Here is a 23,928-nt window from a genome sequence, read left to right on the forward strand (position 1 = left end):
TGTTCTTAAATGTTATTTGAATACTAGCTGAAGGGCCTGTTGTTCTACAGGCATAATAAAATGTAGTAGGTTCACTTTTATGAGGACTGAAGAAAAATATTTTCCCCCCCCCCAGTGAAATCTCTAAGCTACTATAAACACTCCCATAAAGTCTTAAAACCTAAAATTTCGAATGTCAATACATTTTGAATTGTTCAAGTGCTCAAAAAGTTCAGATACTTTTTTGATTTTGTGTTGAAATATTTGATTTTTTTGCGTTGATTTGTAGGTTTTTTTTTAATTTCTTCGTTTTTTGTACTCTGCACTGCAGCGTTGTCTTGTCTGTCCTTACTCTGAGAAATAAACAAATAAAATTAAGAATTCTTAGCCTTAGAAAGATGTTTTCCCGTCGCTCTTCTTGTCAATAAGACACAACTTCATCAAAAAAATTAAATAACACAAGAAAAACACAAATCTCTGTTATGTTATTCATCTGTGGCTATAATTGCTGATGGTGGCCGGCGTTTAAGACCCCACCCAGAAAACACCCCCTAGAAAATATCCCCGGTGGAAAATCTCCCCGCGGAAAATACCCTACTAGGGAAAATACACCCAAAAAATACCCCTGGAAAATACCCTCTCTGAAAATACCCCCCCCCAGAAAATACCCCCTTCCCCGCAGCAGGTCGGTCTCCAGTAACTTTCGATTTATAAAAAAGGACTAGAACTCTCAGTTTCTGATCTAATGAGCACCCTCCGAAGTTTCTGCGAACATGAGGTGGAGGTATGGATAAGGAAGGGGAAGTACCCCTCCTATATGGAATACATTCTGCTTATGTTGGGCTTTAGTGTTACTCTTTACTTTCTTAATAACAGTATTGACCAGAAATATTCCCAGAAATCATAAAGGAGAAGACATTGATTTAACATTTTTAATACGTTTCTTGAAGTTTCTCTTGTACCCCCCCCCCCCCGTCCCCAGTGAAAATATCTCCCCAAATAAAAATATCCTTCCCGCCCGAAATAGCCAAGATATTTTTAAGATCTAAAAAAATAACACTGTCTAAAACAATCAGAAAATCCCGTTGTAGAAGTTTAGGTGCCTTATTAAGTTCTGTAATCTCCATTGCTTACAGATAGTATTTATTATTGGGAAACATACGGATATTTTTCGTGGGGGAGTTTTCTGCAGGGGGTGGGATTGTTCGTGGGAATTTTTAGTGGGGATAAACTTTTTGGGAATGATTTTCTTTCAGTGTGGATGTATTCTCCATGGGTGGGTATTTTCCGGGGAGGTATTTTCCAGGGGCTATTTTCCGGGGAGAGGGCTATTTTCCGCTGGGGTACTTCCTTCGGGGGGGTTGTTTCTTGGGGGCACTTCCCACGGAGGTATTTTCAGGGGGTGTTTTCCGGGGGGGGGGTAATCGCCTAAACCCATTGCTGATAACAGGAAATAGTAAAAAACCTACAAATTAACCAAAATTGTGAATCAACTGATATTAAACTCGTACATGGTAATTTGTTTGAAATGTGGTTTTTAGGGGGGGGGGGTAACTCTATGGTAGGCCCTGTATCTCCCCCTAAATTTTGCTCCTGTCAATACATTTTGAAAATATCTTTTTTGTGTATTTTTATGAAAATTATCTTTTTTATTCTCATTGAAAAATTGGAAAAAAAATTATAAGCCTGCCCCTCTCTAGATATTGAAAAAATATATTTTAGCCTCCTATCTCTTAATTTTCATGTGTTGACAAAACTGGAGGGAGAAGCCTCATTTTATTTTGAATTACTGGTTCAAAATTTGATTTGAATTACTTGAGTACACTGATTTGAAATGTGTGTCCTGGATATTGCTAAAAAAAAAAAACTCTTTGGGAGGTATATTCAACTGTCAAAACGCAGCTTTCTGTTATATTTAAGGATTTCCATTGGGGTATAGGGAAGGGGGCTTTAAAGAAGAGAGGAGCTTCCATCCCAAGCCATATTCCCCTAGCTCTCAATAGATTTACGGTTATTTAACAATGTTTTACTATATTACTCGCCCATTTTGAGATCGTTCTGTCCTAAGTTCTGCCCCCTTCTCTTTGCAATTTTGTCCACCTCCCCAAGAAACAAACTCTGTATGTGCATCTCCGAGGGCATTGTCCATTTCCCCATTGCTAAGCCTTTGAACTATGGAGTTTCTCCGTGGACTTACTTTGGAACAATGTACGTTAGTGTTAACAATTACTATCAATAACGCAATTAACATATATTGTAACATGTTAAGACATCAATCACCAGCGCAAGATTTAAATTTTTCTTACATGAATAAAGGGCTTTCTTGGGCACCATGTACATTAGCAGGAAGTGGGTAAGGGGGCTATTTTGAATGTTGTCTTGAATAGTTTGTTATGATAGAGGGTAGTATGGAGGAAGAGTTGCAAGGTGTCCGAGTGGTCGTGAGGGAGGGTGGTGTGGTGTCTTCGCGAAAGGGATGTGGGGTTGTAGTGTGGCTGGAGCATGAGTGTGTGATGGAAATAATATTGTTGAAACAGTCTGATTTGTTGTTTGCCATTTTTGTTCCTTTTTTATTATTTATTATTGCATTAAAGCGGATGAAAGTAGTTAGTAGCTTATGCTGCACGCGAGCAAAAATGTTAATTTTTTTTCAAATGTGCAGCGTTTCATTTTGTAAAAATTGTTTTTCTATTTGTGAATAAAGAAACTTAGACTAAATCCTCTTTCCGGGTACCATTTTTCATTGAGTAAAAACCCCCTTACCGTAGACAGCCCTTGAATAGAAAATAAAAGTCACAGGCTGGACAAAAGACTGATTTGAAAATGATTGCCTTTGATCATTCATGCTGATGTTTTGAATAGGATAGAAATTGGTGTAGATTCATCAATCTCTGCAAATATACACGAGACGGCAGTACATAGTTTCTTGTGTCGGAAATATAACAGCGGGAGTACGTTCTACCACTGTGCCTTCTCAATCGTATAAAAACTAAAGGTATCCGTCTATATTTAAGTTCAGAGTTATGTTGTTGTGGCTAGGTTTGTTTTTGTAAGGGACTGAATCCGGAATTTTGTGCCTTTGCATTCTCGGAAATTTTTGTCACTGTGCCTTCTCATTCGTGCATGAACTAAAGGGGTCCATCTACGTTTTACAGAAAAAACAGGAATGCACAGAATGGCTAATCCCAACCCCCATTACCCTTCCCAGCTGAGGGACCATGAACAGAGATTAGCACTGCCAGTTGCCAGTGCCGCATTTTATATTTGAGTTCAGGACTATGTTCTTATGGCCAGGTGTGCTTTTTTAAGGGATTGAATTCGGAATTTTGTGCCTTCTTTCTCAAAATTTTTTGGCCTCTGCCTTTTGAATCGTGTAAAAACTAAAAATATCAGTCTGTATTTGAGTTCAGAGTTATGTTACTGTGGTTAGTTTTTTTTTTTTTTTTTTTTGAAAGGGATTCATCCTGGAATTTTATGCACTTCTAAAGTTTGACAATTTTCATTCAATTTTCTGAGTTCTTTGTTTCTTTTTCAAGTATTTTTATGCACATTTTAAGAATAGTTTAATCAATTAGTTCAAGAATCAAATGAAATTAAACTCTGTTTTTCTTCTTTTTATGTTCCATTTATTTAAAAATACCATGTTCTTACTCTCATTAACTGTTCTCGTTAATAACGTTTCTGTTCTCGGTGGATTTATTATTCCAAGGTGAAGATCTAGTCTCGTTCAGGGCTGTATCCAGGGATTGTGGCAGGGGAGGGGGTTGGGTTTTTGTTTTTTTTGGGGAGGGACAAAAAACTTAAAAACACACCAAAAATTTGTTTCTATGCCTTCTTACTAGAGTTTTGAGTCCACCAAAAATTTCTGGGGTAGAGTTCAAACACCCCCCGCTGTATACGGCCTAGGGTTTGTTATTCCAGAATTGTTCTAAATATAGATTAATATAACTGCAAAGCTTTGCACAAAGTATTTTCAGCTTTTGCGATATTTCAGTTCTATATCTTTCTGAGTTTTATCCTCAGTTAAAAAAGGAAGATTTGTGTCCTTTGCGCATTCAGCTGTATCTCTGATACCACAAATTCCTTTTTTCTTCCCTCTTCAAGGTGCCGTAATACGAAAATAATGTAAAAATTGGTCTTTTCAGTAAGGTTCCTGTGCTAAGCAGAACGCTTCCGGAAATAAGGAATAATAAGCTACCACCGTTCCACTGTCTTCAAAATATAGGCTATAGCTTTTGCAAGTAAGTTTTTCTTTTCATTATAATCTTTAATTGTTTTGATGGTAAAATAATGTCAAATCTGGGATAAAAGATGTTTTCAGTAAAGTTTCAGTGCTAAACAGAAAGGGTTTAAGCCTCCTCATCCCCAATTTTTTGTCTGACTCGTAACAAAAGCCGTGACAAAAATCCACGCAAAATCTTTTTTATGGTTTTAAAGTGTCTTATCCCCTGGAAAAAATACTCCCTCTCCTGCAGAAAAATCCTGGATACGCCCTTGCTCTATACTTTACTTTTTTGTGAGAAAAACAAGTAACTAATGAATAAAATAATGTATAATGTAAAAGAAAATTTCGTTGAAGTAACGGGAGAAAGCTGATCATAAGGAAGTACCGCCAGGAAACATGCCAGCCCATTTACAGATGACTTGTTTTTAAGTCAACTCGAATATAAGTATATGATGGATAAAAATAATCCAAATAATTTAAAACATGTTTTGTCGAATAATAAAAGATATTTAGATGATATTTTGGTTTTAAATTGTAAGGAAATTATTGATATTTCTAAAAAAAATATATCCATCAGAGCTTACTCTTGAACCTAGTCATGGCACTGGTCTAGAATATCATTTCTTAGACTTAAATATTGATATATTTGATAGAATAAATTAGGTTTTAAAATGTATAATAAAACGGATGATTTCGATTTTGAAGTGATTAATTTCCCGTTCCCTGAAAGTAATATACACTCAAATATTTATATTGATTTTAAAAATAAATGTAAAATTTTAAGCCAAAAATTGATCCTGTCAAACACAATGTGTTTGTGCTGTTGCATTGGTGATTTCTTTTTTCATTATATATTTCTAGAAGACTGCAATTGACACCATATCAAACTGTATTTTTAAAGGCAGCGGTTGATTTTAAGCAGTGTCACGGTCTACTGTCTGTCTCACTCCCAAAATATCTTTTAACAAGGCAATCCATGTTAATTGCTCAACTTTAGCTAGTATATTGCTCACTTAGTCACTATGTGCACACCACACACAGTCAGTCAGATATACACCACAGTCAAATATCTAGAATCAGAATTAAAGAAGTTTTTAGCTAGATTCAAGAACACAAGAGGAAGTGACGAGGGAGGTAGGTGTTGGGTTCGGGACTCCTGAAAAATTTAATTTTTTTTAGGGAGGGGCTACAGTCCCTTTATCCCTCCCCCATCCCCTTCGGTACGCACCTGCCCATGACTACTTCTGTAAAAATGTGGCTACCAATTCAGACAAATTTACGAATTATGTTTGGTTTTACTAAAATTACTCTTGTGGGATTCAAAATTACCATCAGTCAAGTTACAAAGAAATGAACAGGATTTAAGGCACCAAGGATAGTACAAATAAAATTTGATTGTTTCAATCGGTTAAATGGAAACTTACACAACCATATATATTTTAAACATTAAAAAAATAAATGGAAATTCAATTTTTAACGAAAAGAATTTGATATGTTGAGGTTTTTACATCTCGAGGTCAATATATCGAGGTCTTGTATATACAGCTATGCAACTTTTGACAGTTACGGTGTCAAATTTAAAAAGAATGGATAAAATTTCAGCAAAATAACAGCTAAAACATTTAGCAAACAGCTTAAGAAGATGCAACTTTCCTATGAAGGTGTAGTTGCCTTTGGAAATCAAAAGATTGTTAAACAAAAACGACGACAAATATCAGATTGTTTGAGTTGGTTAAGCGGGAAATTTATACTAACATATATATTTTAAACTTTAGAAAAAATTGGGAATTCAATCTTCAATAAAAAGAAATCGATATATCGAGATCTTTACATATCAAGGTCAATATATCGGGGTCTTATAAAATTCAGCAGAAAAACAGCTAAAACATTTAGCAAACAGCTTAAGAAGATGTAACTTTGCTATGAAGGTGTAGTTGCCTTTGGGAATCAACAGGTTGTTGATGTTTACTCAAACATGTATACTTTAAACATCGGGAAAAAATAGAATTCAATTTTCAATGAAAAGGACCCGATGTTACGAGGTCTGTACATCTTGAGGTCAATATAATGAGGTCTTCTATATGCAGTTATGCAATTTTTAATAGATGTAAAATCTAAAAAGTATTGGCGGAAATTCAGCAAAAAAAAAAAAAACAACTAAAATATTTAGCAAACAGCTTAAGAAGAATATAACTTTCCTATGAAGGCGTAGTTGGCTTTTGGAGTCAAAAGATTGCTAAATAACAAGAACAACAAAAATCTGATTGTTTGGTATGGTTAAGTAGAAGTTTACACAAACACATATATTTTAAACATTAGAAAACATTGAGAATTCAATTTTCAACAAAAAGAACCCGATATATTAAGGTCTTACATTTCGAGGTCAATATATCAAGGTCTCATATATGGAGTTACGCAATTTTTTATAGTTACAGGTGTCAAATCTAAAAAGAACGGGCGAAAATTCAAAAAAAAAAAAAAAAAAACAGCTAAAACATCTAGCAAAAGGCTTAAGAAGATGTTACTTTCTTATGAAAATGTTGTTGCCTTTGGGAATCAAAAGATTGTTAAACCACAAAAATCTGATTGTTTGAATTTTGTAAGCGGAAATTTACACAAACATTTGTATTTTAAACATCAGACAAAACTGGGAATTCAATTTTCAATGAAAAGAGCTCGGTATATCGAGGTCTTTACATCTTGTAGTCAATATATCGAGATCTTATATATATATGGTTATACATTTTTGGTAGTTACGAGTGTCAAGTCTAAAAAGAGTGGTCGAAAATTGAGTAAAAAAAGCTAAAAATTTAATAAACAGCTTAAGAAGATATAGTTTTCCTATGAAGGTGTAGTTGCCTTTGGAAATCAACAGATTGTCAAATAACAACAACAACAAAAATCTGATTGTTTGATTTCGTTAAGCGGAAATTTACACATACATATACATTTTAAACATTAGAAAAAATTGGGAATTCAATTTTCAATGAAAAAACCTCGATATATCGAGGTATTTTTGCCTCAAGGTCTTATCGAGGCTGCATATATGCAGCTATGGAACTTTTGAAAGTTGCAGGTGTGAAATCTTACAAAAAAAATATGGGTAGAAAACCAGAAAAAAAACAGCCGCAAGCATTTGACATTGCCTTTGGGGATCAACAGATTGCTAAACAACAACAACAACAAAATCTTTGACAATCACGGTTTTTGTCTAAAATGGGGTAGAGGGTGAAAATATTTTAGTTTTGTAAACTTGGGACCCCAAGGTTTACATAGAACTAACTATATCCGTTTAAATATGGTCTTAACCAAAACTGTAAGTAAATCGCAGGTAAAGGATTTGCTAAATGACTTCACCTATGTTTGGCAGGTATATCATTAAGGTACCTTGTTGACATGTTAATTAATTATCAGAATGTGTGCCTACCCTGCCAACTAAAAATGATTTCAAGCATAGTACATAGTCCCAGCCAAAGGTATTTTATCGCTATTCTTAATGACCGTTGAAAGGTGCCGTAATAAATCCCGAAGAATTTTCTTCCGGAACGATCATATGTCTCAATCTAAAGCCAATTTGACGTTTGTAATTTTAGTGGTTAGTTTCAGGGATAGTATCATACATTTTGATCGAGTTGGGATAGATGTCGTGCTGCGAAGCGACTTGAGTCCGTTTTGCAACTCTTAGCGGCGGAAGCTCTTTTAAGGATTTTATATAAGTAAAATTGCGAGGCAAGGATCTGAAGAGGTTCATTACCGAGTCAAGCCCTAAATTATGATGTCAGTACATAAGGAGGAATTTCTCGGACCAATGCACACATGCTATCTGTAAAATCTAATCTCTGTTTTGTTTTCCCTCTTTTTTGCAATATTTTCTTTCAATAAAATGCTTCACAATAACAAGTATGATGCGTAAACAATGGGTAAATTTCTTAACTCACAGTCTTTCCCCAGGGGCGTTTCGGGGTCATGTTATCCCCAAAGGCATAGTTATTGGACGTTTCAACTATGCTGAACAAAGCGGGTATCTCAAAATATTGATTGGGCGACTTTGGGAAAAAAAGGGCGTGTGAGGGGGGGCTAGCTGCCCTCCAATTTTTTGGTCATTTAAAAAGGTACTAGAACTTTTGATCTAATCAAATGAGGCCTAACCCAATCTTCTTTGATCACTGGTTTGATACGGCCATCCCTGGGAAAAGAAACGAAAAACGAAAGAAATAAACACGCATCCGTGATATTTCTTCTAACAAATATGCAAAATTCCATATTTTTGTATATAGGAGCTTAAAACTTGTATAACAGGGTTCTTTGATACGCTGAATCTGATGGTGTAATTTTGGAGTTGTTCACCCCTTTTTCAAAAATTGGGCAAATTTTTCATTTTCGGTGACGGTTTGGTGAACTGCTGCTCACCAAATAGTCTCGATTTTCAACCCAAGCAGCCGAGCGCACCTTACGATCGTTTGTAAACCTACTTCGAACACCTCTGCATTTACCCGCAAAGATAATCTTTGACTTTAACCCTGCGAAAGCTGGCTGGAAGCGACCTCGTGACCGAATGGAGAAACGGTGGTCCGACAGGCTTACCAAGTTCCTGGCGATGGCATTTTTGAATCAGCAAGAAAATTCGGTTGTTATCCACACTCTGGTTTTTAGAGTTTCGGTTACTATTGAGCCGCGTCGCTCCTTACTTACAGTTCATTACCACGACTGTTTGAAAACGATGAGAATTATCATTTAAAATAATCTAATTCATTCTCAGAATACTTTTCTTGCACACACCACAATCATGGAGGTGGAATCAAAATTTCAGAGGTTTGAAATGAGGTCCAAGGGGCGTAAGAAAACAAAGTAGAGGTAAATGGAAGTAACTTTTAGAGTCTTGATGTGGGAAAAATCTTAGTAGTAGGGCCGTGTCCTAAACTTCGTTCTTGGGGGGGGGAGGGGCACAAAGAATAAAAACTGCATCATAAATGTGTTTATATGTATTTTGTTGCATTTTTAAGAGTCGGGAAAACTTTTAGTACTTGTATGTTATACCCCCTACCTAATATTCTTCTAATTGTTTCTCTGACGCTCAACCCTGATGAAATATACCGAAGTAAGATAAGAATATAATACTTAGGGGGTTTATCATACAAGTACCAAACTTTTTTTTCGGGGGGATTCAACCCCCCCCCCCCCCCGCGAATGTGGCCTTGCTTAGTAGGTCTACACCATATAAGTTTGACCAATTAAAGAAAAATTTAAATTTGCTCAAAAACAAATTTTAGGTCTTCCTAGTCTAAAAAACTCCGAAGTTTCTCCCTTATATATGGTATTTTCATACCCCATGATTTTTTCTCCATGGTCGTACATTCATTTGCTGATTTGGATAAATTTATAAATTATACAAAATTTTTGCCTAAACTACTCTTCGGAACAGGAGTTAAGAATTATATGAAACCCATTTTTTATCACATATTCATTTTCAAAGTTCACTTTCGAAGAAAGGTGATTTTTCTAAAGAAGATTTTAATTTATGTAACTTGCCTTTTTTCAAACAGTTCGTGGTAACGAACTGTTTGAAAAAGTAGACTGTTTTAAAAAGTAGATTTGAGAGAAAGAGTCAAATTTTAGCGTAAAGAGCGGAGCGTTGAGGAGGGTAGAGCCCCTTTCATATACGGAGTAATTTCTGTTCGTTTTAAGTTTTAATGTCACTCCTTACTTTCAGTTAAAAAAAAAACTTGTTTTTTTTTATTTAATTTCAAATCAGAGCGAATGATTTACGCTACGAATTGAAACTTGTAAAATTTTATTTAGTTTTCTTGTGAACTTTTTTTTTATTCGGAAACGACACGCAATTTGGCTTTTGTTAGTTGTAATTTTGCGATGTTTTTGCCACTTAAATAGACCACTAGGATTAAAACAAGCCTTCAATAGTTGACTCTCTACCTACCACCATCAGGTTGCCTTCTGATTTATGAGTTGCCTTCTGATTTATTTACGCATAATCAACCAGGTTTCCATATAAGTCACTCATTAGTGTATTTTACTCATATATGTATATACTCATATAAGTATTGGTTTAACAGGTACGCTATACATAAGGAAACATAATATAAATTTTTTTTTAATTCATAATATTGCTAAGAAAAATATAGTCAAGGGATTCTCTTTCATAAACCTCGTTCATTCCCCCTCCCCCCTCCTAGTGTAGAAATACCCCAAATTGTATACGTTCAGAGCATTTTTTTTAGATCGCTCTTTTTTCCAATTGTAAAGTGAAGCAACACTAATGAAACCAAGAAACACACAATGCAAGGGATATGAATAAAATTTGGCTGTATATTTGCACATTCAGAGAGTGGGGGTGGTGAAAGTGGTTTAGAACCTGCTGACTAAATCTTTAGGCAATATGAAGTAATTTTTTTCAATCTCATTTCCTTATATGGTCTGGACCTGCTAAACTGACACTAAAAAATGCTTAGGGGAATCTTAAAATGCAAAATAATAAGGTTTTGCCAAGATCCCAGTTTTAGGAGCGGCCTAAACAAATGAACATACATTCCGTAATTTTCTCTTTTGAATCTATACGTGCCCTGCAAATTTAATCTATGTCATGAACAACATTCCTAAATAAGGTTCATCTACCGTGTCAACTGAAAGTGTTATTAATTCTATCTCTAAAATTACGATCAATTTATTCCTTGTCTACCAACATATTATCGCCCCAGTAATAAAGTCAAAGCTTATAAGCCACAGCTACGAAATTAACGTTCCCCTGGCAAGGTGGGCTTTGGCATAATCGCTTATTGCTTTAAATTGACCGTCATTCCAATATAAATTGTCGTTTTGCTAACACTATGCGCTAGAAATCGTTTGTCTTACTTACACAGCCGCTGATTGCCACCATTGCTGCTTTTCATTGGTTCTCCCAACAGAGTGGCCAACCTTCTCCAATTTGGAGCTGATAAGTGATTCTCCTAAGGCGGAGTCTACACTAACAAGTTTTAGATTCATTGTGGTTTTATTGCAACAGTATCATTATTGTTCTGGATTTCTGACGGAGCAGTGAGAAGAGTGTAGAATGATAGCTGATAGTGGCAGAATGGCGACAACACCTACTCTGTCGCCGCAGAACTTGAAGAAATCTACAAGTTTCAGTGTTGATTCACTTTTAGCAGATACAAAAAAAGAAGACAAGCCTGAAGAGAGGTTATCACCGATTGAAAGTATTAAAGAAGAACTATCTGGTACTGATGAAGACCATGATAGTGACGTGGATGTTGATGATGGATGTGATGATGAAAGAAACGAAGATGCAGCTCAAATAAGTGGCATACACTTAGCTGCTTTGCATCAGAGACTTGCTAGTCTACCAGCAGGACTTAAACCTCAAATAGGTGCCGGATATCCAGCTAGCGCATCTTTTCTTCATCCTGGATGGCCTTTTGGCCCAGGATACCCAGCAACATTGGCTGCGTGGTCGCAAGCAGCAGCAGCTGCGGTTGCAGCGAGTAAGTTCTGTTCATATTTTCATTTTGTTGAACCTGTAGTTTTTAGAACTATCTGCAATCTGAGAGAGGAGATATTTGCCCCATCTAGTTTTTGACTTCCCCCCCCCCAGATTTTGAAAAATATCTATTTTTTCCATTTTCATAGAAAAATATCCTCTTTTACTATTTTCATTGAAAAAATCGAAAAAACGGCGAAATTGTCCCCATTCTTAGATTTTGGAAATAAAATTTACCCATACTATATTTTCGTGAATTGGCAGCACTGTTTTTTTTACGTTAGGCCTAAATCTAGCTAATTCATTGTATAGTAAAAACAATATTTTTATTAGTCAATGATTATCAATTAGTATAATTTAATTTTTGTCTAAAAGTTTGAATGTACATGCAAAAACTCCAGTGAAAAGTTCGTTTGCAGGCGCACGCTCCGTTCATATCTGTGTCAGGGTTGAAATACTAGCCTATCTTTTGGTAAAGTTCTAACAAGAAAACAAGCGATATTACAACTTCTTATAACAACCATGGTTTGCGGAACAGACCTATAGAAATCAGCACAAATGAAATCAAATTTGTACTATCCTCCTTCAAAATCAAATCGCTAACTTATGGGGATACCCTACATAGTTTCTAATATATATATATATATATATATATATATATATATATATATATATATATATATATATATATATATATATATATATATATATATATATATATATATATATATATATATATATATATATATAGGCCCGCTCGCTTGGGGATTTAGGCTTCACAAGCGGCCCTTCAAAAAAGTTCATATAAATTGTGCTTCATGTCTTGCACTAGCTAGCTCAGGAATTAAACTATATCGTTTTATGAATATATTTTTCATTATTTAAAAATGTTGGCACTACCTAAAATTTGACTTAGCTGAATCTTGACTTTACCTAAATCTCATTATAAAGGTGTTTGGGCACACCTCTGTGATGGATATGTTCGGTCTGAACTGAGCTTACAACTTTGAAGAATATTTCACTTAATAGTTTGCTAGCTTGGTTGTTAGATATAACTTTTTCTGTTAACACGGTATTGCGGAAAGAAGATAAAGAAGGGATGTACTACAGCCTCAATTTGACAGAAATTTGGGGAATTTAAACCACATAAAAGCGACTACCTCTAACAGCAACGATTTTTGTCAGGAAAAAAAATAAGTCAAGGTTGTATTAACACCTCTTCAAAACTGGAGAAGGACCATGACACCGCGATTCCTTCGTCAAGGGAGGTTCCTGATTGAAAACAGTTTAAGGCTCTTTGGATTATTAGAAATGAACATATGTTGTTTAAGGTCTAGAATTTACGGAAAGTAAAAATAGGAATGATACTTTTTGTAAGTGTACCCGAGTTCAAGCCTTTATTGACTCGAAACAAATCGAGGTTTTCAATAACAAAAGATACAGCACTCAAAATCAATCTTCACTCGACCCAACACCTTCCTATTTTTTTCTTTTTTATGGTTTCAACTAGATATCTATTATGAATCCTTTGAGTACTGGCGCATCAAGTGTAGGGGCGGGGTCAATCGCCTGCTCTAAATACTTTTTTTTTAAGAGTTCATTGAAAAATTCGAAAACACAACAAAATTATCTATCCTAGATTTTTAGATAATGCATTTCCGTCCTCCCTCTGAATTTTTTGAGTTGACACCCGTGACTGGAGAATACTAACAAGTAACCAAAGGACTATGGGGTTTTTCTTTGAAGTTAAAAACGGGCAAATATAATTTTCAATAATATCACTCGAGAGGGAATAAAATAAGCAAATGTCATGGTTAAACAAGAAGGGTATGTGTAAACACAGCGTGGCTAGCCCCTCACCCCCATTGCACTTCCTAGCTAACAGACACCAGCACCACCAGTAGGGATTGTTAAAATCTGCTACCGTATTCTTTACCTTGTTCATGATTAAACAAGGCCGCATCCCACCTCTTCACGGTTGCCACTGAAATCCAAAAATATCCAAAATTACTGCGCGAAAATCCCAATGTTTGAAAAAATTATTTCCTATTTAAAAAAAATACCAATGTATATAGATATATATTTGTAGGTAATATTTAATAAATACACTTTTCCCAAGATTCCAAGGTCAGAACAGAAACCCTGAGATCCCGGAAAAATATCAAGGAGTGGCAATCTTGAGCCTCGTTCAAAAGTGTCTTGTGGCAATTCTCAAAGCAGAATTTGTTTCTTTTTAAGTTTGTGTAGCTCTTTTTGTGTCTATATTGTAGTTTTTTTTTAGTTTCTGTAGCTTTCAGTTTCTGTTATTCAACTAAAAATCTAAATCTTGACCCAACACTTTAAAAATGAACGTTGTCAAAGTTTACGCAAGCAAATTGTCAAACCCGACGGCCGATTAGCAGAAGAATTCATCAGGATTCTTCTCATTCAAGTGCTGGTCTATATTAATCACTAATTTAGGAAAACAGTCTTCCTTTTCTCCTTCTGTCTCTTTTTTTTTTTTTTTTTTTTTTTTTTTTTTTTTTTTTTTTGTGTTTGTGCTGTAGCATTGGTGATTTCTCTTTTCATGATATTAAAATAAGATGAATATCTTGACGAGTCTCGATAAGATAAGTAAATTTTGACGAATTTCTAAACAGTAGCTGTGGTGCGATGATTTATTCCAAACCGAACGCAAAAAAATGAATCAGCAGCACACTAAAAGAATAGCTTGCAAGAGTATGTAAAAAATTTACTAAACAAGTAAAAAAAAAGAAATACATAAATATAATAGAACAGAAAAAGGGAAATTTTTAAGGATTAGTCTGTGAAACCATCTACTAAGAGACGGACTTACGTGTGACCGACTCCTCGCATAATATTGGATGGCAAAATTCAGGCCACATAGCATTTTTATATAAACACATAGGCGCCATTTGGGGGGGTCAGGGGTGGGCAAATGCCCACCCCAGGTTTACCAGGGGGCCCAAACTTCCACCACAAAGGGCCCTTTGCCGGCCATAATAATCCATTATGTCCAACATAATCCATTATGTCCAATTGATTTGAAATTACTGCACGCCTATTAAACAAAGAGCATAATTACTTGACGACCTTTGGGGTAATTATGCTATTTGCTATTAATCATTGTAAACTTTGAAAGTAGGTAAAATACATAATAAAATTCTCGAGTTCTGTCAAATGTCCATTTCCTAGATGATTACACAACACGAAGTGAGTCGGGGGGGGGGGCAAGATTGAGTTCATGCCCACCCCAAGATTTGGTCCAAATGGCGCCTCTGTATAAACAATATTCAATATTGTAATTTGATTAATCTTAGGATGATTTTGGTTGACACCTTGAAACTTTTCGTTCCTACCACTTAACATTTAAATAATAATTCATATGCAAGTGAACATTTCACCCTTATACTGCACGTAGTAAATAAATAATAAAGTTTAAATGGTGCTCTACCAATAAGTCGGTACTCCAAATTTAACTGCGTCAACCGAAGAAAAAAAACAAATTTAATTTGTGTTTCCGCTTTCAAACGCCTCAGTAAAAGCCAATATTGTAGAATAGACTATAATAAAATCTGAAATCCTAAAATGGAATCGGGTCACATTTCCCAGTGGTTTATTTTATAATTAGAGTACCCATTTTTTTAAACTATGATTTTTTTTCTGAAGTATATTCCTCCAAATAAGCTATAGCAAACGAACTTTAATAAGCTGAAACAAAAAATTTTTAACTTATGTCCAAAAATTCATTCTTGCCTGCCATAAAGTTTTGTAAAAATCTAACGCATACGTAGAACAGAGGGGGCATCAACTTTTAGAAATTTCTTCGGAGCAGCAAAAAAGCACGCGAATTATAGACAAACTTCGAAAACTATTAACATAATTATGAACATTTTGGGATCAGGGCTTAATGCTCCTTACAGTCTTGCTAATAAACTCAATTAAATTTTTACAAGCCCTTTTTTATACCTGTTGTTTGATATACTTTTCTTGTATGTTTCCAAAAGTTTGCGATCTTAAAGTTTTTTTTGCATTATGTATATTCATTAGAATGCAGATAAAATCTTTTGATTACCAGTTTTTTGCACATTAGACCGACTATTCAAAAATTGATTATTACATTCTTGCTTCTTCATCAGCTCCCGCCTCATTTCAAAGCCTCTGTAATTAGTTAGTAATGATTTATTCCTCAGATCACGCTATCCAGTCATTATAACTTCGTATTTTATTGCGCACGGAAGGCTCACCTAATCTCAAAGCAGAGTTTTGTCTTGATTGCTGCAAAAACTTCAGCAGACTTCCTCAAAATCCATGATTTATGTTAAACACAGAGCGCTTACATGAAATTAATTAACACGCAAAGTTAATTAAAAGTTGGACAATGTGTGAATCAGGCAATCTGCTTATTTCATCTTCGCTCACGTTATTATACCTATTTCTCATTGACTTCCCTTGTAAAACCTGGCTTGTCCTGCTATATTTCAGCAACAATTTCAATTCCTCGTGTGAATATACTTTTGCTGTTTATTCTTTAACCAACAGCTATAAGAATACGCTCTCTCTCTCTTTCTCTCTGTAGATACATATATATATATATATATATATATATATATATATATATATATATATATATATATATATATATATATATATACTAGCTGTTGGTGGGGCGCTTCGCGTCCCCCACCCAAGCCCCCCCCCCCGCGCGCGTAAGTCGTTATGCGCCATATTAGTTACGCGCCATTGTAGTTGTGTCCCTGTGTCCCACCTGTGAATATATATATATATATATATATATATATATATATATATATATATATATATATATATATATATATATATATATATATATATATATATATATATATATATATATATATATATATATATATATATATATATATATATATATATATATATATATATATATATATATATATATAAAAATATATATATATATATATATATATTATTATATATGATGTGTATATATTATATATTCCCTGTGTCCTGGTCGTCATTTCTGTCCCGGTGTCCCAGTTTGTAATTTCTCTTTGAGTGTTCCGGTCGTCATTTATATTCCCTGTGTCCCGGTGTCCCGGTCGTCATTTGTGTCCCGGTGTCCCGGTCTGTAATTTCTATTCGAACAATCCCTGTGTCCCGGTCGTCATTTATATATCCCTGTGTCCCGGTGTCCCGGTCGTCATTTGTGTCCCGTGTAGCTGTAATTTCTATTCGTCCCTGTGCCCCGGTCATTTATATTCCCTGTGTCCCGGTTGTGATTTATTTTCCTGTGTCCCGTCGTATTTTTTTGTCCCAGGTTCCCGGTCGTCATTTATATTCCCTGTGTCCCGGTCGTCATTTGTGTCCCGGTGTCCCGGTATGTAATTTCATCAGTTGACAAACATGACGTCAGTCGACAAATAACTTCATGACGCATACAGCTCAATCCTTATAATGACGTCAGTCGACAAACATGACGTCAGTCGACACACAAACATGACGTCACTCGACACACAGACAACTTATTTATATATATATATAGATGTATAAATTGTCAGAGCGTAGCCTATATCTATCACTTTGTCCCGGGAAGTTCACAACAAATGTGATTCTAATTGCACTTTTCTTCTCTACCTTAAGTGTTTAAAAAGGGTCTTGGGGATTACAAAAAGTGATAGTACTGAAAACATTCTACATTGTTATAACTATTATTCACTTTTGTTACCTCAAAAAGAAATGCACGCTTTTTGAAGTTGAGAAGGGGCGGGGCGTGATTTAGTATTTTCTCAGTTTTTCAACAAACACAGTAAAAAGCCGATTTCTATGGAAATCCAAGGAGGATTTCCATAAAGATCAAAACACAAGGAGGGGCGGGAAAATTCAAGTATTGATTGCATAATATTTTAGCTTCTGATACTTAATTAATCTATAAAACATAATTTGAAAGCTTTAAGTATGTTGATTACTCAAGGAAATGACCAGTTCTATCTACAAGTCGTTTTCATTCAGAGCAAATTTTCCATAAAAGCTTTCAAATATTTTAGTGACTATATTGTGCATAGTTATCTCATGGCTATAAAAGAGTCGAGACAACTCTTACCGTTTAGAATATTTTAGCTAATATACACAGGTATAAGGATATTTATTCTAGTTGTTGTTAAAAATAAATAAAAATTCACCCCCCCCCGGATTTTAAAAAATACATTTTTATCTTTTGTGCCTGCCCCCTGCATTTGTGGGAATTGTTGCTCCTGGCTGCATACCTATTTGTTGACTATTTGGATTTCCACTTAGACTCTGTAAATTACTCCAATAAAATTTTCAGTCAACTATTTTATCATATAAAATGAAAAAAAAATTACACTAAAAGCTTTTTACTACTTTAAAAAGCTTCTTAATCTAACTAAAGGGTCCTTTTGTTTCAGGAGTTGTTCTTAAAGAGTTGTGACAACAAGTCAAACTTGAGAGTAAAGAGCGGGATATTGAGGAGGGGGTAGCCCCTTTCACATACGGAATAATTTCTGTTCGCTCTTAGTTTTAATGTTACCCTTACTTTCAGTTGAAAAAAGGTGTTTTTTTTTTAATTTAAGATGATGGAATAGCCGGCCGAAAGATTTATAGGTATAGTTACTGGACATTTCACCTATGCTGAAAAAAATTGTTGTTTCAAAATTTTGATCGGACAACGTTTAAGCAAGAGGGCTAGGGGGAGGAGGCTAGCTGTCCACCAATCTTTTTGGTAACTTGAAAAGGACACTAGAACTTATAATTTCTGTTTGAATGAACACTCTGCCTTTCTCTTAGGCATTGGTCCGATACATTAAACATTGAAAAAAAAAACAACAACAAATGAACAAAAAAATTCTACGTTTTTGTAGATAGAAGCTTGAAACCTCTACAGTAGTGTCCTCTGATACACTGGATCTGATGGTATGATTTTCATTGAGATTCTTTGACTTTTTTGTGTGTTCCTGCCTTTTTTGAAATTCAGTGAAATTTTCTTAGGCTCGTATCTTGTGTTACTCAGACTCATGAGCAACTTATATTTTGAATCAGCATGATAAAATGAATGTTTCGATGCATCTATTGATATCAAAATTCTGTTTTATAGTTTCGGTTACTATTGATCTGCGTTGCTCCTTACTACAGTTTTTTATTACGAATTGTTTGACAAAGGCGATGAGTTTTGGCATCCGTCATATTATGGTTTGTGACAACTTTTATTTTATAACTAATACCATACAATAACAATACCACAGTAGACTATAATTGTGGTTAAGAATGTCGAGATATTAGGACATAATGCGGTCTTGGCTAAGTTAATCTGGATGGAAATGCGTGTTCAGCGTAAAACGAGCTTAGTAAATTACTGAAGTAAATTCAATTTTTATAGATATGTTGAAGGCTACTTTAAAAAAAAAAATGATGAACGTTTTCCGGTTCAGCATGATTTAGAAGGCTAGCTTCTATTATTGATTGAATTATATGTTAAATTTTATATATTGTATTCGCTTATCAAGAGGTATATATATATATATATATATATATATATATATATATATATATATATATATATATATATATATATATATATATATATATATATATACTTAAATTTTGTAGTTTTATTTTTCACGACTAACAAAAACATCTTGTTTCAGAGAATGGAGAAATCCCTCCTGGTCTCCACGCCTTAGCAAAATTACCTGCAGGCTTTGGCGTTAATGCAGATCTATCTAAACTCCCGCCACCTGGACCAATAAGATGTCAGCTGAGAAAACACAAGCCCAATAGAAAGCCAAGAACGCCATTTACCACGCAGCAGCTTATGGCATTAGAAAAGAAATTCAGAGAGAAACAGTATTTATCCATTGCCGAACGAGCCGAATTTTCAGCCTCCCTCCAGCTGACGGAAACACAGGTAGGAATACTTTTTCAATTTCGTTTAATTTACATTATGATTACTGTTTAAAAATTTGTTGGTTAGTTACATGTTACTTTAGTAGTAAAGTTGTTGTACAACTCCTTCATAAGGTTTCAAAAGGTGACCTTTTCACAAAAGTTTCATAAGTGCCTGAACCACTTTCTAAATCCTTTAAGTTTGTGCTTCCTGCAGGCACATATACAGACTTTTTTGGGGGGATGAGGGGTTCAGTAATAAAGAAGAAAAGTTTTATTTGGTATTTCGAATAAGAAGTACCCAGTTGTGTGGGAAAAATTTATAATTTTGGTTAGGTTTCTTGTGAAAGCTCTTGATGCGTTTCGGACTGCAATTTTGCCAACAATGGATAGTTGAGAAACAGCTTTGTCAGCCTACTGATTAACATTTTTAAAATTCACCTTATTTTATTTTTACACTGAAAATCATTTTGGAATTTGTTGCAGAATAGATTTGTTATTATTGTTATTTTTTTATTTCGTAATAACTGTTATTACTATTTTGATTTAATTAAGTAATTAATTTGATGGGTCAGTAGTTACATGGACTTTTGCACGACCGCAAACTTTCATAGGTTTTTCTTCAGCGCGAATGTGTTATTTATTTAATTATTGGTGAGTGTTAAAAATATAAAAGTAGAAGTTGTTATAACTAGTTTTATTAATTAAGATTTATCTTACCTTAACTAAATAGATGGATAAAAGAAAAAATTCCTTGTAAGTTAAATGCATAGGTCATTCTCTAAGAAATTTGCACAGTCGGATTGCGGCGTTCACATGAAGATCTATCAAGCCTTGTATACTTGAACAGAGGGGTTGAAAATAATTTCATTAAAAAAAGAAAAGAATTTGCAGTCATAGAAACATGGTTCTATATTCTATGGTTCTAGATGGTTCTAGATGATTGGCTCTACCTTTCTTCAGCCCAGCACTGCGTTTAATGTGTGTTTCAGATGTCTGTATAGACCCGTTTTTAGTAATTGATCTCTAGTCTAGCTAGACACCATTATTTTTGTTTTTTAAGACTACTCTGAATATAAAGTAGATAAATAACCTAAGCTTTTTTAGAAGGAATTTTAATTTTAAAGTTTTTTAAACGAAGCTTCTGTTTTTTAATCATCCGTCGAAGAAATACCGTTTGAAAAGATCATTTCGTGGAAAATGTTTTACTGAAAGTTCAGAATCAAGCTTTACGAACCTCCTATAAATAATTTTGATCAGTGTACTGTATCTTTGTTGTTTTTTTTGGGGGGTGGGGCAAAAACCTCAGAGAGTTTGCCCCCATGTAATGAAAAGCTTTTTATATCAATTAAATGATTATAAATTTCGCACTCTTCTCTTTATCAGTTTTTGGGAGTGGGTGCCCTCCCAACCCACTTCCTGATTACATCCCTAACTTAGAGCACAGGATGCAGCTAAAATTTCGTTCGACCAGCACATTTTTAGCTGCACAGAATGCAGCTAGAATTTCGTTCGACCAGCATATTTTTAGCTGCACAGGATGCAGCTAAAATTTCGTTTGGCCAGCATATTTTCAGCTGCACAAATTTTAGCTGCACAGGATGGAACTAAAATTTCGTTTGATCAGCATGTTTTTACGGCCCAACAAGAAAACCTTTAGTAGGCTATGTGTTTAAAAGGATCTACAGAAAGGAAAAATCAGATTTAATACTGAATAGCCTCCTTCCTTTCTGTCTATTTCGGTAACCATTTCCTATTATAAATGAGCAAAATAAAATCTTGCAAATGAGACTATTTTCCCCCAAGATTTCTGTTGTAAATGAATTTTTATCTCTCATAAATCTTATTTTGCCCTTTGTTTATGTCGCTGTTAGGAATCTAGAAATGAAACATTACCTTAAATAATTGTAACTGATTTCAAACGGTACTAAAATGTGAACCAAAAATTTGAGCGTTTTGGTTCTTAGTCGGATTTTCTTGTCAGAATGTCAGCTTATCTTTGTTTTTATCCCTCCAACATCCCAAGAGGCAATGACAAATACCCGCTCAGTGACAACCGACAGAAATTAGAATCTTTACCGATGAATATTAACGGGGGTCTAGGTTGGGAGGTATTCTTTCACTTCTACTAATCCCCTCATTTGTTTTCAAGATTAGGTTGAGCCTACTCTCAGTGTGGTGGCTAGTTGGGTGGGAAGTGAGAGATAGACTTGAGCGGGGTACTTCAGCGGTGGGGATTGTCGCTGTATGAGGCGTAGGTACTATTGCTTTTGGGAATTGAATTTTTTCCTGTCAAAATTGTCAAAGATTGGGATTAGCCAATTGTCGGCTTTCTAGAGATTCCGACGAAATATTATAATTACTTTGTAAGAGGTCTTATGGAAATGAAACTGAGCCATGGGAAAAGCTAAAGCAGAGTTAGGTATGTAAGTTTGCTCGTTACAAAAACAGAAAAAGCAAAAGTCAATATTTCATATCTTATTATTATTTAAGAATTAACGACGCTTCTTGACTACTATGGTCCCTGCGTCGGCCCTGCAGTGCATTCCTGCAGCGTGATTCGATCTCTGGGTCCCGTATTACCAAGCCAAGCTAATACTGGGTCCCGTATAACCAACCCGTATTACCAAATCCACTGCGCCACCACAGGACTAATATTTCATATCTTTTGACTTGTTTGGCAACATTTGAGATGTTTGCCAAAACGGTTTGCCAAGCTCCTCTCAAATGGTGGATCAGCAGGGAAATGTATAAGTCACCACAGTGATCATCCTGATTAGTTTTTTTTATAATTTTGGCTATTAATTTTGACTCCATAAATACAAGACTGAAATAGCCTGAACATATTTTTGCACTTATAAATTTTGTTTTATTACATTAACAACCAAAAACAATACTAAACAATAAACAGTTATACTGAAGAGCTTTACTTGTTGAACAAAAATATTAGCTGCGCTGTTTCGTAGAATCTCCTTAAATGAAATACAGAAGCTTTATTTTCCTCTTTCATTTTGTAGGTTAAAATTTGGTTTCAAAACCGACGAGCCAAAGCAAAGCGACTGCAAGAAGCTGAAATAGAAAAAATTAGGATGTCTGCTGCCAGACCACTTGGTCTTCCTCCCCCTTTCGGCCTTCTGCCTGGCTTGTATCAAGGTGCATGTCCTACTTCAACATCTACTCAATCAAACCCTCATTCTGGGGGTATTACAGCATCGATGTTTAACCAACGAAGTAATCCCTTTTCAACATACTCCTCACCTTTCTTCCCGGGAGGTAGTTCTGGAAACCCTTTACAAGGACTGTTACCAAGATAATTACTTAGTATTTTGTTGTGCTTTTCTTTTTAGCTGTGATATTTTTTTTTTTTTTAATCTTTCGTGCGTAGTTACTTAAAACGGGTATGTTAAAATGTCATTGGAAATGATTTCGCGAATATATGGACCCATCATTTTTGTGCAATTTTGAAAATAAATGTAAATAAGTCGTGTATATAAATATGTTGTTCTAAAGGATGTGATATTGATAATAAACATGTATAATTTCTAGTATATTTACCTTTCTTGATGAAATCTATAAATTTTGTTGCTGATGCTATTAAAGCCGTTATACTTTAATACAATCGGTAACTGTCAGCCAACCACTTCAAATGATATTATGCAACGGGTAGGTGAATGGTATCCAAAAATACAACAGCAGATGAAGCGTTAGAATGTTTTTGATAATAAATTTAAACATTTATTTTTCTTTTTTATGCCTTTTGGCAAGCAGGGATTTTTCTCAGGCTTGGACAATTAATTATAATCATAAAAATTAATAAATATTTATAAGTATCTGGCGGAAAGGCGAAGAAACTACACCTAAATTAATAAGAAAACAAAATAGAATAAATATGTCTTCCATCCAAATCAAAGTCTCGACAGACAAAAAGAAAATAGGAAAAAGTAGAAAAAAAAATCTTGGTACACAATAGCATACATTCACGCAACAACAAATAAACAGATCTAAAAAGATACAAATACGCCTAACAACAAAACAAAAAGAATTGTATCAAGACCCTGGAGAGCAATCGAAACAAAACAAAATGATGGAAAACAATATGTGATTATCCGTTGGGTATAGTTGTTTAAAATACAAACCGAAAGATTATAACAAAAAATTGATTAAAAAAGGTTCTACGCAATGACCGCACTATTTCGTAGAGAAATACAGGACCTCTCTAAAACTATCTAGGGTAGTTTATGTCTATTTCGAGCAAGGCGAGAAGATGGCTCTGTAATCGGGAGCACATCAAAAGAAAATAAGTAATCACGCAATTTCAAAAGACTATTAT

At 34.7% G+C, this 23,928-nt stretch overlaps 1 protein-coding gene across 1 annotated transcript; it reads left to right on the plus strand.

Moving 5' to 3' along the window:
- The first annotated feature begins 11,216 nt into the window (after positions 1-11,216).
- On the plus strand, positions 11,217-23,148 carry LOC136030481 (homeobox protein MSH-B-like). Its single transcript, XM_065709497.1, has 3 exons — positions 11,217-11,700; positions 19,361-19,620; positions 22,616-23,148. Exons 1-3 carry the CDS (start codon positions 11,271-11,273, stop codon positions 22,910-22,912), a joined length of 987 nt encoding a protein of 328 aa, XP_065565569.1. The 5' UTR covers positions 11,217-11,270; the 3' UTR covers positions 22,913-23,148.
- Positions 23,149-23,928: the final 780 nt, after the last annotated feature.

The sequence above is a fragment of the Artemia franciscana genome, chromosome 8 (assembly GCF_032884065.1).
Source record: "Artemia franciscana chromosome 8, ASM3288406v1, whole genome shotgun sequence".
Classification (NCBI taxonomy): Eukaryota; Metazoa; Arthropoda; class Branchiopoda; order Anostraca; family Artemiidae; genus Artemia; species Artemia franciscana.